The 14421-nt window shown below is 31.5% G+C and overlaps 1 protein-coding gene across 5 annotated transcripts in view; it reads left to right on the top strand.

Moving 5' to 3' along the window:
• The first annotated feature begins 9792 nt into the window (after positions 1-9792).
• The window catches only part of LOC106462180 (nephrin-like), a 96913-nt gene continuing 92284 nt past the window's right edge, over positions 9793-14421 (top strand). For 4 of the 5 annotated variants that reach the window (XM_022389369.1, XM_022389367.1, XM_022389365.1 and 1 more), the window contains exon 1: positions 9793-10261. In XM_022389369.1, coding sequence (XP_022245077.1) covers positions 10189-10261 — 73 coding nt within the window. In that variant the 5' untranslated portion in view covers positions 9793-10188. The remainder of the gene's footprint in view (positions 10262-14421) is intronic. The other variant, XM_022389366.1, reaches the window with a different exon arrangement.

The raw sequence follows: 14421 nt of genomic DNA, 5'->3' as shown, positions 1-14421 counted from the left end.
AAAAAGGATAACATGCTCGCCAATAATTAGGCTATCACAGGTTAGTGAAAGAAAAGGAATAACATGTGACTAGTTTCTAACATTTCATTAGACAATCTTATAAATTGATAATAATGTGAAAAAGGATAACATGCTCGCCAATAATTAGGCTATGATAGGGTATTTAAAGGAAATTAATTACATGTGACTATTCCCAGTTATTAATAAGGTCCCCGATGGGACAGTGATAAGTTTAGGGACTTACAACGCTAAAATCCAGGATTCGATAGACACCGCAGATAGCTCAATGTGGCTTTGTTTTAAAATATATATAATTATTGAAAAGAGTAGATTTCTAATTTAGTTGTTTGACATAATACCATTTCCCTTGACTTTGAAACCTTTCAACTTGATCACAATGCGAGATAGCAGTAAGGTAATAGTTGTTTCTTGTACTATCTTTTTTATTGCAGCTGTTTTCTGATACAGAAGTTTAAGGTCTTTGTAATATGAAAAGTATTTCATTTATAAGTATAGCATCCAGGGAGTATTTATTTCTTAACGATCGTAATATAAACATCATATATCTTTATCAGAAACCTGATTAAATCCTAAAACTATAGTTGATCATCCATGATATAAGAGTTATAGGAAGGATTGATACGTAAAGAATAACTGTTTTTATATGTAAAGGGTCGATAGTTTATCCAGTTTTTATTCAGTTATTTAAGAATATTTATTTATTGAAGTTCTATCTCAAATAGTTTTAAACTTCTTACTGCAAATATTTATGCGCCACCAATCGATAAAAGTTTTGAAATATAATAGAAAATTTCATAAATAATTTATTTAAATTGTGAACATTTTTCTTTTACTTTATATTAATAAACCTATTTTATTCTATTAACTTATATGATTTTGTTACTTTAAACAGTGATCAATTATAATTCAGAATGTAAAAAAAAGTCACAATAAATTGTCGTTAAAACAGTTAATAATTAATTGTTATCAAGAAACTATTATAAAAGTTAAGCGATTTTAACTAAAATATGTAAACTCTAAAGTGATCTACATTTTTATGTTACTAAACTTAATAGTTTAACGTATTTTTTCTTCTTAAATATTTCATTTGTAATTTCTATTAATATTTTAATCCAAATTTATAAACAAAAAATAGAAATATTATAATTTTTTTTTCTTATAACGTAAATAAAAACTAAAATATTCTAAACCATTTTTGAAAAAAATATTTAATATTTTTTCTTTTACGAACTTATTGCCCTCCAGTGGTATGTCTGCGGACTTACAACGTTAGAAACCGGGTTTCGATACCGTGGTGGGCAGAGCACAGATAGCTCATTGTATAGCTTTGTGCTACGCACAGCCTTTTAATATTAGAAATACTTTCATCTGCATTTATAATTAATAAGCGAATTAAATTTGACAACAATCTTGGGGAAGAGGCATTTAATAATTACCTGAAAACATCTTGTCAACTCTCGGGATAATACTTGTGATGACGACATTTCTTTGAGGTCCATTCAGTATTTAAATATACCATGCATAAATAACTGAAAATACAAACAATTAATACGATCTGGAAAATGACACCAGAACGCAATATCAAAGTTATTTATGGACATTAATTAGTACTTATTATATGAAAATATATGATTATTCTAGAGGGAAGCTATTTTGCACATGTTACCTACTATGGAAAACATTATATCCGCATTTCCTTTTCAGATTTGACCATTTGCTGGTTTGCTATGTTAATGGCCGCTTGAATTTTAACTGTTGTTTCGTTATAATTCTGTGATAATATCTTACGCAATATTGTAGCCAGGTTGTTTTCTTTTACGCGATTTGGGTTGCTATGTTAATGGCCGCTTGAATTTTAGCTGTTGTTTCGTTATAATTCTGTGATAATATCTTACGCAATATTGTAGCCAGGTTGTTTTCTTTTACGCGATTTGGGTTGCTATGTTAATGGCCGCTTGAATTTTAGCTGTTGTTTCGTTATAATTCTGTGATATATTACGCAATATTGTAGCCAGGTTGTTTTCTTTTACGCGATTTGGGTTGCTATGTTAATGGCCGCTTGAATTTTAGCTGTTGTTTCGTTATAATTCTGTGATATCTTACGCAATATTGTAGCCAGATTGTTTTCTTTTACGCCATTAGACTGGAAGAGTTATTGGAATATTGGGAACTAAAGAGATAAAAAAAAGTGGAAACTAACGTTGGTGTATCTATGACGGAATGGTGTTGAAAATCTAACATGTCAGTGATTTCTAAAGTAGACACCATAGAGTAAGTCATGGCGGAAGGTCATTAAAGATACGTAGCGACCTCTAACTGCACGTTCTGAAAACTAAGGATCACCAATCCCCTTCCTGTTGACTCGAAGCGGAACCTTAAAAGCTATTTAGCGATTATCGGTGATAAAGTGGGGAATAAATACGACTTATAAGGTCGAAACGTTCTGCTTCAGCACTGTTAATTATTTAGGATGTTTACGAGGCTGAAACGTTCTGCTTCAGCACCGTTGATTATTTGGGATGTTTACGACACCTCCAAATTTGACGGCAATGCGTACTAACCACTTATGGACGACTGAAGTTAATTATCAGTTTTTAAAAGTATAAGTAAGAAAAACCCATTGTATATACACTTCGTTCGCATTTTAACAGAGAGAGCGTGACTAATAACTATTTGCTTACAATGCAGCTGCATTTTCCCCTGAACTCTTGGTAAGGTGTTAAAATTAAAGGTAGGATAACAATTGTTGTGCCTTAAACTTTTGAATATTTTTTAACCCTTCTATTTAGAATCAAACAATTGATTTAAAATTATTGCAGAGATATGAGAAATTTATTTTGTTCATTCAATTGAAAATTGTTAAGTTAAGAACAGTCGAAAATAAACCTTTGGTGCTTGCAGTTACAATGCATTATTTTTAGTTTAGTTTGAATTTCGCGCAAAGCTACACAAGGGCTATCTGCGCTAGCCACTCCCTAATTTAGCAGTGAAAAACTAAAGAGAAGGCAGATAGTCATCACCACCCACCGTCAACTCTTGGGATACGCTTTTATCAATGATTAGTGAGATTGACCATCACATATAACGCCCCCACGGCTGAAAGTCGAACATGTTTGGTGGGACGGGAGATTCGAACCCGCAATCCTCAGATTGCGAGCCAAGCGATTTAACCACCTGGCGCACTATTTAGAAGAGAGGATTTACTCCATAAATAGTTTATTATAATTAGGTTTGGGGATGAAACAATTCATAAGATGACGTTTATAGATAAAACAGAAACAGACTGATGTGTAAGAAACTTTGTAAGGAATACATATTATAACTCACTACAGACTGGTGTGTAAGAAACTTTGTAAGGAATACATATTATAACTCACTACAGACTGGTGTGTAAGAAACTTTGTAAGGAATACATATTATAACTCACTACAGATTGATGTGTAAGAAATTTGCAAGGAGTACATATTATAACTCACTACAGATTGATGTGTAAGAAACTTTGTAAGGAATACATGTTATAACTCACTACAGATTGATGTAAGAAACGTTGTAAGGAATACATGTTATAACTCACTACAGATTGATGTGTAAGAAACTTTGTAAGGAATACATGTTATAACTCACTACAGAATGATGTGTAAAAAACGTTGTAAGGAATACATATTATAATTCACTACAGACTGATGTGTAAGAAAATTTGCAAGGAATACATATTATAACTCACTACAGATTGATGTGTAAGAAACATTGTAAGGAATACATATAATTCACTACAGATTGATGTGTAAGAAACATTGTAAGGAATACATATTATAATTCACTACAGACTGATGTAAGAAACGTTGTAAAGAATACATATTATAATTCACTACAGACTGATGTGTAAGAAACATTGTAAGGAATACATGTTATAACTCACTACAGATTGATGTGTAAGAAATATTGTAAGGAATACATATTATAATTCACTACAGACTGATGTAAGAAACGTTGTAAGGAATACATATTATAATTCTCTACAGACTGATGTGTAAGAAAATTTGTAAGGAATACATATTATAACTCACTACAGATTGATGTGTAAGAAACATTGTAAGGAATACATATAATTCACTACAGATTGATGTGTAAGAAACATTGTAAGGAATACATATTATAATTCACTACAGACTGATGTAAGAAACATTGTAAGGAATACATATTATAATTCACTACAGACTGATGTAAGAAACATTGTAAGGAATACATATTATAATTCACTACAGACTGATGTGTATTATTGGTCCAATACCTCAACCCATGCGCCGAGAACGAAAACTTAAGTTACTAAGCATTCGGCTCAGCATGGCCAAGTGGTTAGGGTGCTCGACTTCCAATCTGAGGGTCACGGGTTCGAATAGCCCTCGTGTAGCTTTGAGCGAAATTCAAAAAAACATACTTAAGTATTTTGGGTATGATTTTAGTTTTTTTTCGAGTAATTTACGATTGAGATTCCATGACGTTGTACGTATTTGAAACTTTAAACTCGTTAGATAATAAATTAATTTATAAACGTGACACGATTGAAAATTAGGTTTAACGATCATAGTAGCAAGGCTAAAATAAAGAAATTGTCTTTTACATCTGGAGGTACCACACACTGAATAAATGATGTTGTTTTTTTACCTTAAAGTATTTACTCTCGTGACTGGCTACCAGTGTAATGAGTCACTCAGCGTGTACGTGAATTTCTCAATTATAGAAGTCGTAAGCTTCACGGTCTTGTTATTGTTAAACCTTCAGTGTGTAACAACGTTGCTGGTTTTCTTAAAGTACTAATTTATGCGCAATGAACAATAGCGTGTATATCTTGTGTTAACACACATGAACGATTACAATACATGAAACGTACTGCTGTTTGCCTCCAAGACGGACTTCTGACGACTTGAAATTCCAGAGTCACACAATAGTAGACAAATATCAACGACAAGTAAACGCCTGAATTCACTTCTATAGAGATGGAAATTGTATAGGTCCTTATCAACGTAGGCAACAAAAGCCGCGCTAACTTTGCAGTTAAACTGCAAAAGCCTTAAAGCCTTAATTTTGTTCACTAGTCAACAACAATCCCCCTTTTCCTTCTAAACAAACCATAACATAGAATAGTACGACTTCATATTAACAATTACATAGTTAATCTGTGCATAAACAGTAACCGCGAATTCGCGGTATTTGAATAATGAAGTTCGTACATCTGATATCCCCCTTACAACTACCCCACGTGATTCACGTTCTTTAATATTCAGGTTTTATTGTGCTTATTTCATTCAAGAATGTTTCCACAATACACATATATATCATACTCCAAAATTTGTTTGTTCAGTTTAGCACAAAAACATATTTAGGAGTACCGATTAACTAGCCTAAAACATAACAGAAATATCATTTCTATTTTGATTTTGTGCTATTCGATAAACCCATACAGGCGAATCAATCACAGTTCGCGACTAAAGCCTCCTTTACTAATAGGATTAGGTTAGAATTCACAGAATCCCAGTATAACTTAGAATATAATATGAGTATAAAAATACTCAGATATCAGAAACAAACTATAACAATACTAAAACATATCAAACAGTATACGAAACGTATGGAGATTTAAATATTGTGTACCTTCGTGATAACCTCGTTTTATCCTGTAGTTTCATATTAAGACCATAAATTGCTTATTGCACATTCTTAAATTAAGTCTTTTTTATGTTCTAGAAAGTTATAACAATACTAAAACATATCAAACAGTATACGAAACGTATGGAGATTTAAATATTGTGTACCTTCGTGATAACCTCGTTTTATCTTGTAGTTTCATATTAAGACCATAAATTGCTTATTTCACATTCTTAAATTAAGTCTTTTTTTATGTTCTAGAAAGTTATAACAATACTAAAACATATCAAACAGTATACGAAACGTATGGAGATTTAAATATTGTGTACCTTCGTAATAACCTCGTTTTATCCTGTAGTTTTATGCTCTAGTTTCATATTAAGACCATAAATTGCTTATTGCACATTCTTAAATTAAGTCTTTTTTTTATGTTCTAGAAAATTATCTTTTAATAATCTTCACTTCCAACTAACTTGTATAATTCCTAACATAATCACGAACAGAAGCATTTTACCAGAAAGTACGTTTTTACAGCCCTAAAGAAACTTTCTACAGGATAAAACTTCATTAAAATTCTGTAATTATTTTAATCTACGTGCTTGATGTTATAATGATCTTGTGATTTCATGGTAATACCTAATTAGCCTTCCTTAAGGCAGCAGCAGCCTTACGAAAACAGTTTTTGTTTAGGTGTACCCAGCTCATTACGTGTTGTCATTTCATGTACTTGAACGATCAACTTTGTTTTGCACTTCTGAGGCATGTCAACACCAGGTGATATTGTAAAGAACTGAAACATCTGCTACGCACTATCAAATAAAAGGCTACTAAGTTCTTATTGAATACGTCGCGTTAAATAAAGGGCTAAAAAATTCATGATTGTGCTGAGTATCAAAACTTGTTGACGATTTAAAAAATGTACATTCCGAAATAAGTGCAAAACTAAAATTTATTTGACAAAAGGCTGCTGAAACTAATAATCACACAGTACAAAACTTCTAAAACAGAATTTTACCTTCAGTTTAATAACAGAGTATATGTCACCTGTAGACTACTGTTTCCTTCATGCGGAATCTCAAGGCTCTGCGTGACAACGGGACCTATATCATTCCATTGATAATAGTATCTATGAATGAATGCCAAACTGTCTTAATAAAGTAAAATATCAAGTAAATACTTAAGGCATATTGTTGATATATTTTCAGATTTCATTGTGTAGCCTATCCTTTTTTTGTATTAATATGTTTTCAGATTCATTGTGTTGACTATCCTTTTTTTGTATTAATATGTTTTCAGATTTATTGTGTTGACTATCCTTTTCTTTGTATTAATATGTTTTCAGATTCATTGTGTTGACTACCCTCTTTTGGTTAGATATTATTAATGTATTTTTCAGAGTTCATTGTGTTGACTATCCTCTTTTTGTAAAATATTATTAATATGTTTTCAGATTTCATTGTGTTGACTATCCTCTTTTTTGTTAGTTATTATTAATCTATTTTCAGGTTTCATTGTGTTGACTATCCTCTTTTGGTTAGATATTATTAATGTATTTTTCAGAGTTCATTGTGTTGACTATCCTCTTTTTGTACGATATTATTAGTATGTTTTTAGATTTCATTGTGTTGATTATCCTTTTTTTTTGTATTAATATATTTTCAGATTTCATTGTGTAACCTATCCTCTTTTTTGTTAGATATTATTAATGTATTTTCAGATTTCATTGTATAGCCTATCCTCTTTTTGTTAGATATTATTAACATATTTTCAGATTTCAGTGTTCTGACTATTCTCTTTTTATTAGACGAAAAAAAGCTACAGACTAGAACTATTTATTTTGGGGATACTTATTGGAAAAATCCGCAAAAAAAGGAACAAGAAATGGTTCTAATATTGTTCGGAAAGGCTTCTTTGGCAGTAAAGTAGGAAACACACCAATATACCATTATCATGATTCTTGTCCGTTCTATGCAGTATTTAGGTTTAAACTAATCTATGGAAAAAGATTACGAAAAATTCATTTGTAAATGTTATTATAAATGTAGATTTTTATCTAAGTACTCTTCTTCTTCTTACTAATCATCTTCCATACTCCTACCAAATCGAATCCGTACAGGTTGCGTGGACAGGATAGCTTTAAGGTTTCAAGCTAAAAATGTCTGTATTTTACCTTAACTGTATTTCAGTTTCGTACATAGATTTGAGAATGAATGCATTATAAAAAATAGACTTTGTTAGAAAACTCTAAACAGTCATATCAAATACTCTTTCATTGCTACAGAATGGTATTAAATAACTTTTTAAATACTATTAGTAATATCAAAATGTAACATGATGATCAGTTCTATCAGATAATGTCATAAGCTCTTGTTTTCTACCATAGGGTCTCACACGATTGATGACCTAATTTTGGCGCAATTTTAAGGGTTGTACGTAAAAACAAATCTACCAAAATAAACCATTCACTTAGTGACAAATGTTGTTTTCATAAAAAAACTTGTATTAAATTTTCTCATCTTTAACTTACATCCTTTGCTTATTCCCCTGATAAACATTGCAATAAATAATTTTGGGGCCCCGGCATGGCCAGGTGGTTAGGGCGCTCGACTCGCAATCTGAGGGTCGTGGGTTCGAATCAATTCTGCCCTCCAACAAATCTCTGCTTCTGCTGGCTGATCGGGGGTCTTTATCTTCTTCATTAACTCAATCATCCACGTGCAGAGAACTCTTTACATTATAGAAAAGTTTGTGCGAACAAATTCGCATCATCTTTCTAAAAGGTATAAGTTAAACCGTTTACTTAATCTCAAGAATGACAATAATTACATCAATGTTATATAATTTCCTGATGCGACAAAAGTCGTTAAATCGTTTGTCTTGTGGAATGTATGAATTTTCCGAAACAAATTTTATACAAGAAAAGTAAATAAGAATTATGACAATAGAATATTATAGTATTTTTCCCTAGCTTGAATCTTCTGTCCCAATCTGTTTGTTTGTTTGTAATTAAGCACAAAGCTGAACAATGGGCTATCTCTGCTCTGCCCACCACGAGTATCAAAACCCGGATTTTAACTTTGTAAGTCCGCAGACATGCCGCTGTGCCACTGGGGGGGGGGGGGGGCTGTCTCAAACAATATGTAACTAATGTGTGATAGATACCAATAAAGTTGAATTATATAAAGAACAAACTTGACAGGATAATCCTCCCACCTGCGCAACAAAATCATGGAGGAATAAAGCTGCTTAAAGTTTGTTCTTTATATGCTGATACTATAGAATGGTGAGGATTCTAAATCACGTGTTTTTTGTACCTGTTCCTTCTGCAACACAGTACGTTTAACGTTCCTAAAAGAACGCACGGGCGTATATTAGAATATTCAAATATTGTAGAAATATTGGTGATTTTTTTCTATCTATTAACTATAGATGTTTCGAGGTGGGGTAAACTCACTTTCCTACGTTCTATTTTTTTTTCGTCATTTTTGTATCAAAAGATTATAAAATAAAGACGTTTTATTTATAGACATTGTTCACAAACACAAATTCATAAGTCTTTGTTCGAATGGATCACGCCATAAATGAAAAATAATATCCGTCCTCCACTGACAGGTTATCAGTTTCAACAAGATTCGTTATAGAAATATATTATTACCTAAATAATACATTAAGTAATAAACGGAACCAAAAACAGAGCTCAACGAATAACACTTTGTACCTTTAATAATGTTAATCGTTGTTTAAAAAAAAACATTGTATTATATTTTTCGATAAATAAGTAAATAAAAACGTATATTCATTGCCGAATGTTTGCTCCATGTAATCTTACTCAGCAGGACTGTAAAATATGTTGGTATGGTTTTAGGCTAATTACTCTTATATAGGCTTCTTATGTGCTTCCAATTTGAAATTGGTAAACTGAATTTTTTTCCCCGTTTCAGTAAAATATATCAAAATCACCACTGTACGAAACATTTTTCAATACAGGTACGTCTTTGAGCGTGTTTGATTATTTCGTCACTAGATGGCAATGCCCATCGTATTTACTGGAAACTTCTTATTTTTTAAAAACCTACTCCTGCCTACCTGCTCGCGCCGTTCTGTTTGAATCATTGGCGGTCGTGACTGCACGCTGTGTGGGAAGAATTACGGATTCGGAACCTTAAACAAAGTAGAAGATTTCATGGGTTATGATGATAGTTTTAAACTACTTTGGACGAAAAACAATTTTTTTGAGAGCAGAAATTAACAATTTGTTAAAATAAAACAATCGGAACATAACAAAGAAATATATCAAGAAAGACCTATAGCATACCTAATTCAAACAAAGTGTGCTTTTGGTATAGTTTATTTGGAGTCCCATGAATCTTTTGCGCTCACTGAATTGTAATAAACTATCTCACGTGCATATAGTGCGCGTTTGAGCTTTTAAACAATGGACTAAAGCGTACGTAATAGAAGTTAGTACATATCATAATAAACATCCACGCAAGAAAGACATTTGTGGTCCTGAGCATCAATATGATTCATCAATTACTCAGTGTTTATCTGATTATCTGCCACTCTTCTGCACTTTCCTCTGGAAAAGAAGCGAGTAAGTAGAACCTCAAATATTACTTGTTCAAAAGTACGTTGTTATTGTTAATAGATAATGATTAGATAGAATTATCATGTAAAATTAACTACGTTCAATTAATTTGTAAAAATTTTGAGTTGGGAATTGTTTTTTTTTTCTATGTGTTTATATCTAGTTTTTTCTTTTATCTGTGAGTAACAGGTAATTCTGACATAGTAAAAGTATAACACAATGTAAGCAGAACGTACATTGGTTGTTGTAAGTCATTATGATATATGATAATTTTTTAACTGTGATTAGTTTTATATAGACAAGGCATATTTCGTACGTACTGTAGAAGGACTAAGGGATAAGATATATTCTTTGTTGCTACCATAAATGTATGTAACGTTACGTGGCCGGCCGTCTTGCAAATAAATATATCATTTTCAAACCTAGGACTGGAGGTAAGTTCCATGTCTTATTTGCACTTTAAACACCTTTTTTTTTCAAATATTTACGCATAAAATTACGAGTGGGTTCATGATTTGATTGGATACAAAGTAATGGTCCCTACTAACATGTAAGTTGCACAAAACATATACAAAAAATACTATCGGTAATGCAGATAATTTCCCTAATTACTGTTGGAATTCTTACTTATTCTACGCAGGGAATGATTGATTTCGTTAAATCTTCTTGATAGGGAAAAAGCATAAAATTATTCAACAAGATGCAATACGAGGCCCCCCTTGTATAAAAATAAGTCTGTAAATAGAGGTTTAATCAAGCCTCGTGAACATTATCCGAGTCTGTCTGAACGGCCGTGCTTAATTACTCCTTCTCCAAATCTGTTCCTGTTTTTTCATACGAAGATTTTTATCTGTGTAAGTTGGTTTGAAAGTCTTAACAACGAATCTTACTTTACCTTATATACTTTTAAGACGTTTACTTGCTTCTTCGGGCACCGATTCTGTGTAAACAATAAGTTTCAGTTGCTTTTTACAATGACCATAATTAATACAGCTTAAGAGAAACTCAGTTAACTACAATAGTAAGTGATCATTTAATTTGTTTGGATCTCCGTATTATACCAATGCTGTGAAATGTGATCCACATTTGTTTAAATATTTAATAGCCCATCATTTCTATATTGTATACGACACAAACAGTTGAGTATAATGAATATATACAAAAACATTTATCTCAGGTATTTATGTAAGTTGAACAAAAATCGTAGAACCTATACGATATGAATTACAAAAGTAATCATCAAGTTCAATGCATTAGAGGTGAAAAAAAATTAAACTAAAAAAAAAGCTATATAATTTTGATTTATTCAGCCAATAATTAAGGTTTTTAATGACGAAAATCTATACACGTTCTATTTGAACACTATGTGGGTTGAATGAATTGTCCTCTTTACAAAATTAATATAAAAAAAGCTATATAATTTTGATTTATTCAGCCAATAATTAAGGTTTTTAATGACGAAAATCTATACACGTTCTATTTGAACATTATGTGGGTTGAATAACTTGTCCTCTTTACAAAATTAATATAAAAAAATGAAGAAAATGGCGCTTTTTCCACCCAAAAATATTACTTTTTTCTTTAGGTAACTTGATTTGGCGACAAGTTTTTTGTTTTTTTTGCAAATTTTTTCTCCAAAATTTGCGATTCTCTTTTTGATCTTATAGAGTTATTAATTACTGAGCAAGCATTTGTAAAGCATTATTATTCTAAGGTTGATCCAGAGGAGGACTTCTCTTTTTGATGTTATCGAAATATTGAATGAAGATTTATGTTTAAACAAGCACCAAAACAATTTAAAACAACTTGCAGGACAAAAATGTGATTTAACCGTTTTGGTGATTAAAAAAAATATCGGTGGTCCTCCTGTGACTGAGCCTTAGGTTTATAATGCTTTATAAAGGCTTGCTCAATAATTAATAACCCTATAAGATCAAAAAGCTCATTTAGAGAAAAGTGAGACGCGCCAAAAGTCTAAGAAACTCCAATCATGACGCATCACATAGCCACGTGTTTTAAATTTCATACTATATAAATTTACGTATATTTCCCCTTTGTAATGCAGTCACCATAATATTATCGATTATTATGGAACCACCGTCATTAACATACTCATTATTTATTTATTACAGAAAAAAAGACAACGTTACAATAAATACCAATATTTACTGAACTCTTGTGTTGACTTAACGTATTCAATATTCATATATAATATTAATGTTTATAATACGTAATAAAGACGTCACTAAACAAGTATATATTAAAGTTATTTAAAATATAATTGCTTTTATTCCTTATAATTTACTAATTTAAGATATAGAAAATCACTGTTTAATAAAACCTCAGATATTTCTATTTTGAATTAAAATTGACGTAACTATTCTGTATACACAAAAATACAAAATATTACACATCACAGGAATCAGCGATAGCATTATTATTATTTTGTATTATGTCTCTATAAGTATATCCCCCGGTGGGTCAGCGTTATGTTTACGGACGTACAAAATTTAAATCCGGGGTTCGAACCTTGCGGTAGATAAAGTGCTGATAGCTGATTGAGTAGATTTGCACTAAAAATGCAATAAATTTTTTATCGTTTTCAAGGGAAGACTGTAATCAGAATTTAATTTCCATAGGGAAGTATCGGATAAAACTTCCTCATCGGGTTGAAACATTTTACGATTAATACTTTTGTTTTTACAACAAATAGGGAAGTATCGGATAAAACTTCCTCATCGGGTTGAAACATTTTACGATTAATACTTTTGTTTTTACAACAAACTGATTTTCTGGTGATAAAAGTCCACGTACAACTAATCTCATAAACACCAACTCATCGATGATAGTATTAATTAATACACTAATAAATGTGTAATTTATTTGTGAAGTATTGAAGATAACACAACTAAGTTTTGTCACCAAATTAAATATATGATGGTGTAACATACATCAGCTGATTAGGGCTAATCTCACAGTTTCCTTTCATTGTTGACCACTATGAATCGTATCATTCATAATGTACTGGAATAGAAATTGTAATGTTCAAATTGAGTGGCTCATTATGACCTGAGTAGAGGTGATCATTTTTGATGTAATTGTGCACAGTGCAGGTAAAAAACAATAAGTTCACACATTATTGCACTCAATATGCTGATTGGCTTCAGATATGGAGATATTTGACCGCTCCCCCGTTTGTTCAACTTGGAGCATGATGGTGGGTGAAACAAAATTACGCGGCTTAGCTAATTAATGAATGAATATTTGCTATAAGTGTAGCTACCAATTTTAGCGCCAATTTTGATTTCATTCCTTTAAGTCGCCAGCTCAATCCTTTTTTGGTCACACCTTTTTTTTCACATACCTAAGGTGTTTTTGATTAGGTATCATGACTGTTTGTCAATACACACCACAGCAAGTAAGAAAGTGACACTAAACTTCATTTATAGTAACTACATGGAATCTAGATTAACAGTTTCTTGTCATCACCCTGAGTACAACTGTATCAAGAATCATTATTTATGCTAATTGCTTAAGCTAATATCTCGTGACGCCAAATGCTCTTTAAGTAAGATAATTTCATAAAATTTCGTAAATTTTTGCTTAAACGTTGGCAATGAATAATACCCGTCCACCCAAATGATTCTTTTGAAAACATTAGCTAGAAACTGTTAATCTAGTTTGCTAGGCCTAACTAATATTTATGTGTCTGCACGTATTTTCGCCATATAGTTTTGCTGTTCTAACTCAACTGTCTTTAATACATATGACAAAAAACTAAAAACGATCCACTTTTACTCTTAGGTGAATCTGAAGCTCATGTGAGTTGTTGCGTAGGCGTGCGCAAAATTTTGATCAAAATTGAGCGGTGTTTGTTGAATAACTTTGCACACGTGGCTTATACTTAGATTAAAATTGACACCTAATTGTAGGTTATAAATATCTATTCAAATTTGTTAAACAAATCTATAAAAGTTAAGTATGTTTTTCTGTCAAATAAGTTTCCGTACTTTCGGTGCGAATACAAAAATAGGAAGAAATTCAATCAAAATTGGAGATTTTATATCTCGTGTATTTCTAAATGGATTGCCTTGAAATTTGGTATGTGAAGTAAATATACAGTAGAGCACATCCGCGAAAGATATATGATACTTTGGATTACCACA

Source organism: Limulus polyphemus, unplaced genomic scaffold, assembly GCF_000517525.1.
Source record: "Limulus polyphemus unplaced genomic scaffold, Limulus_polyphemus-2.1.2 Scaffold1111, whole genome shotgun sequence".
In the NCBI taxonomy this organism is placed as follows: domain Eukaryota; kingdom Metazoa; phylum Arthropoda; class Merostomata; order Xiphosura; family Limulidae; genus Limulus; species Limulus polyphemus.
This window is presented reverse-complemented; position numbering and strand designations above follow the sequence as displayed.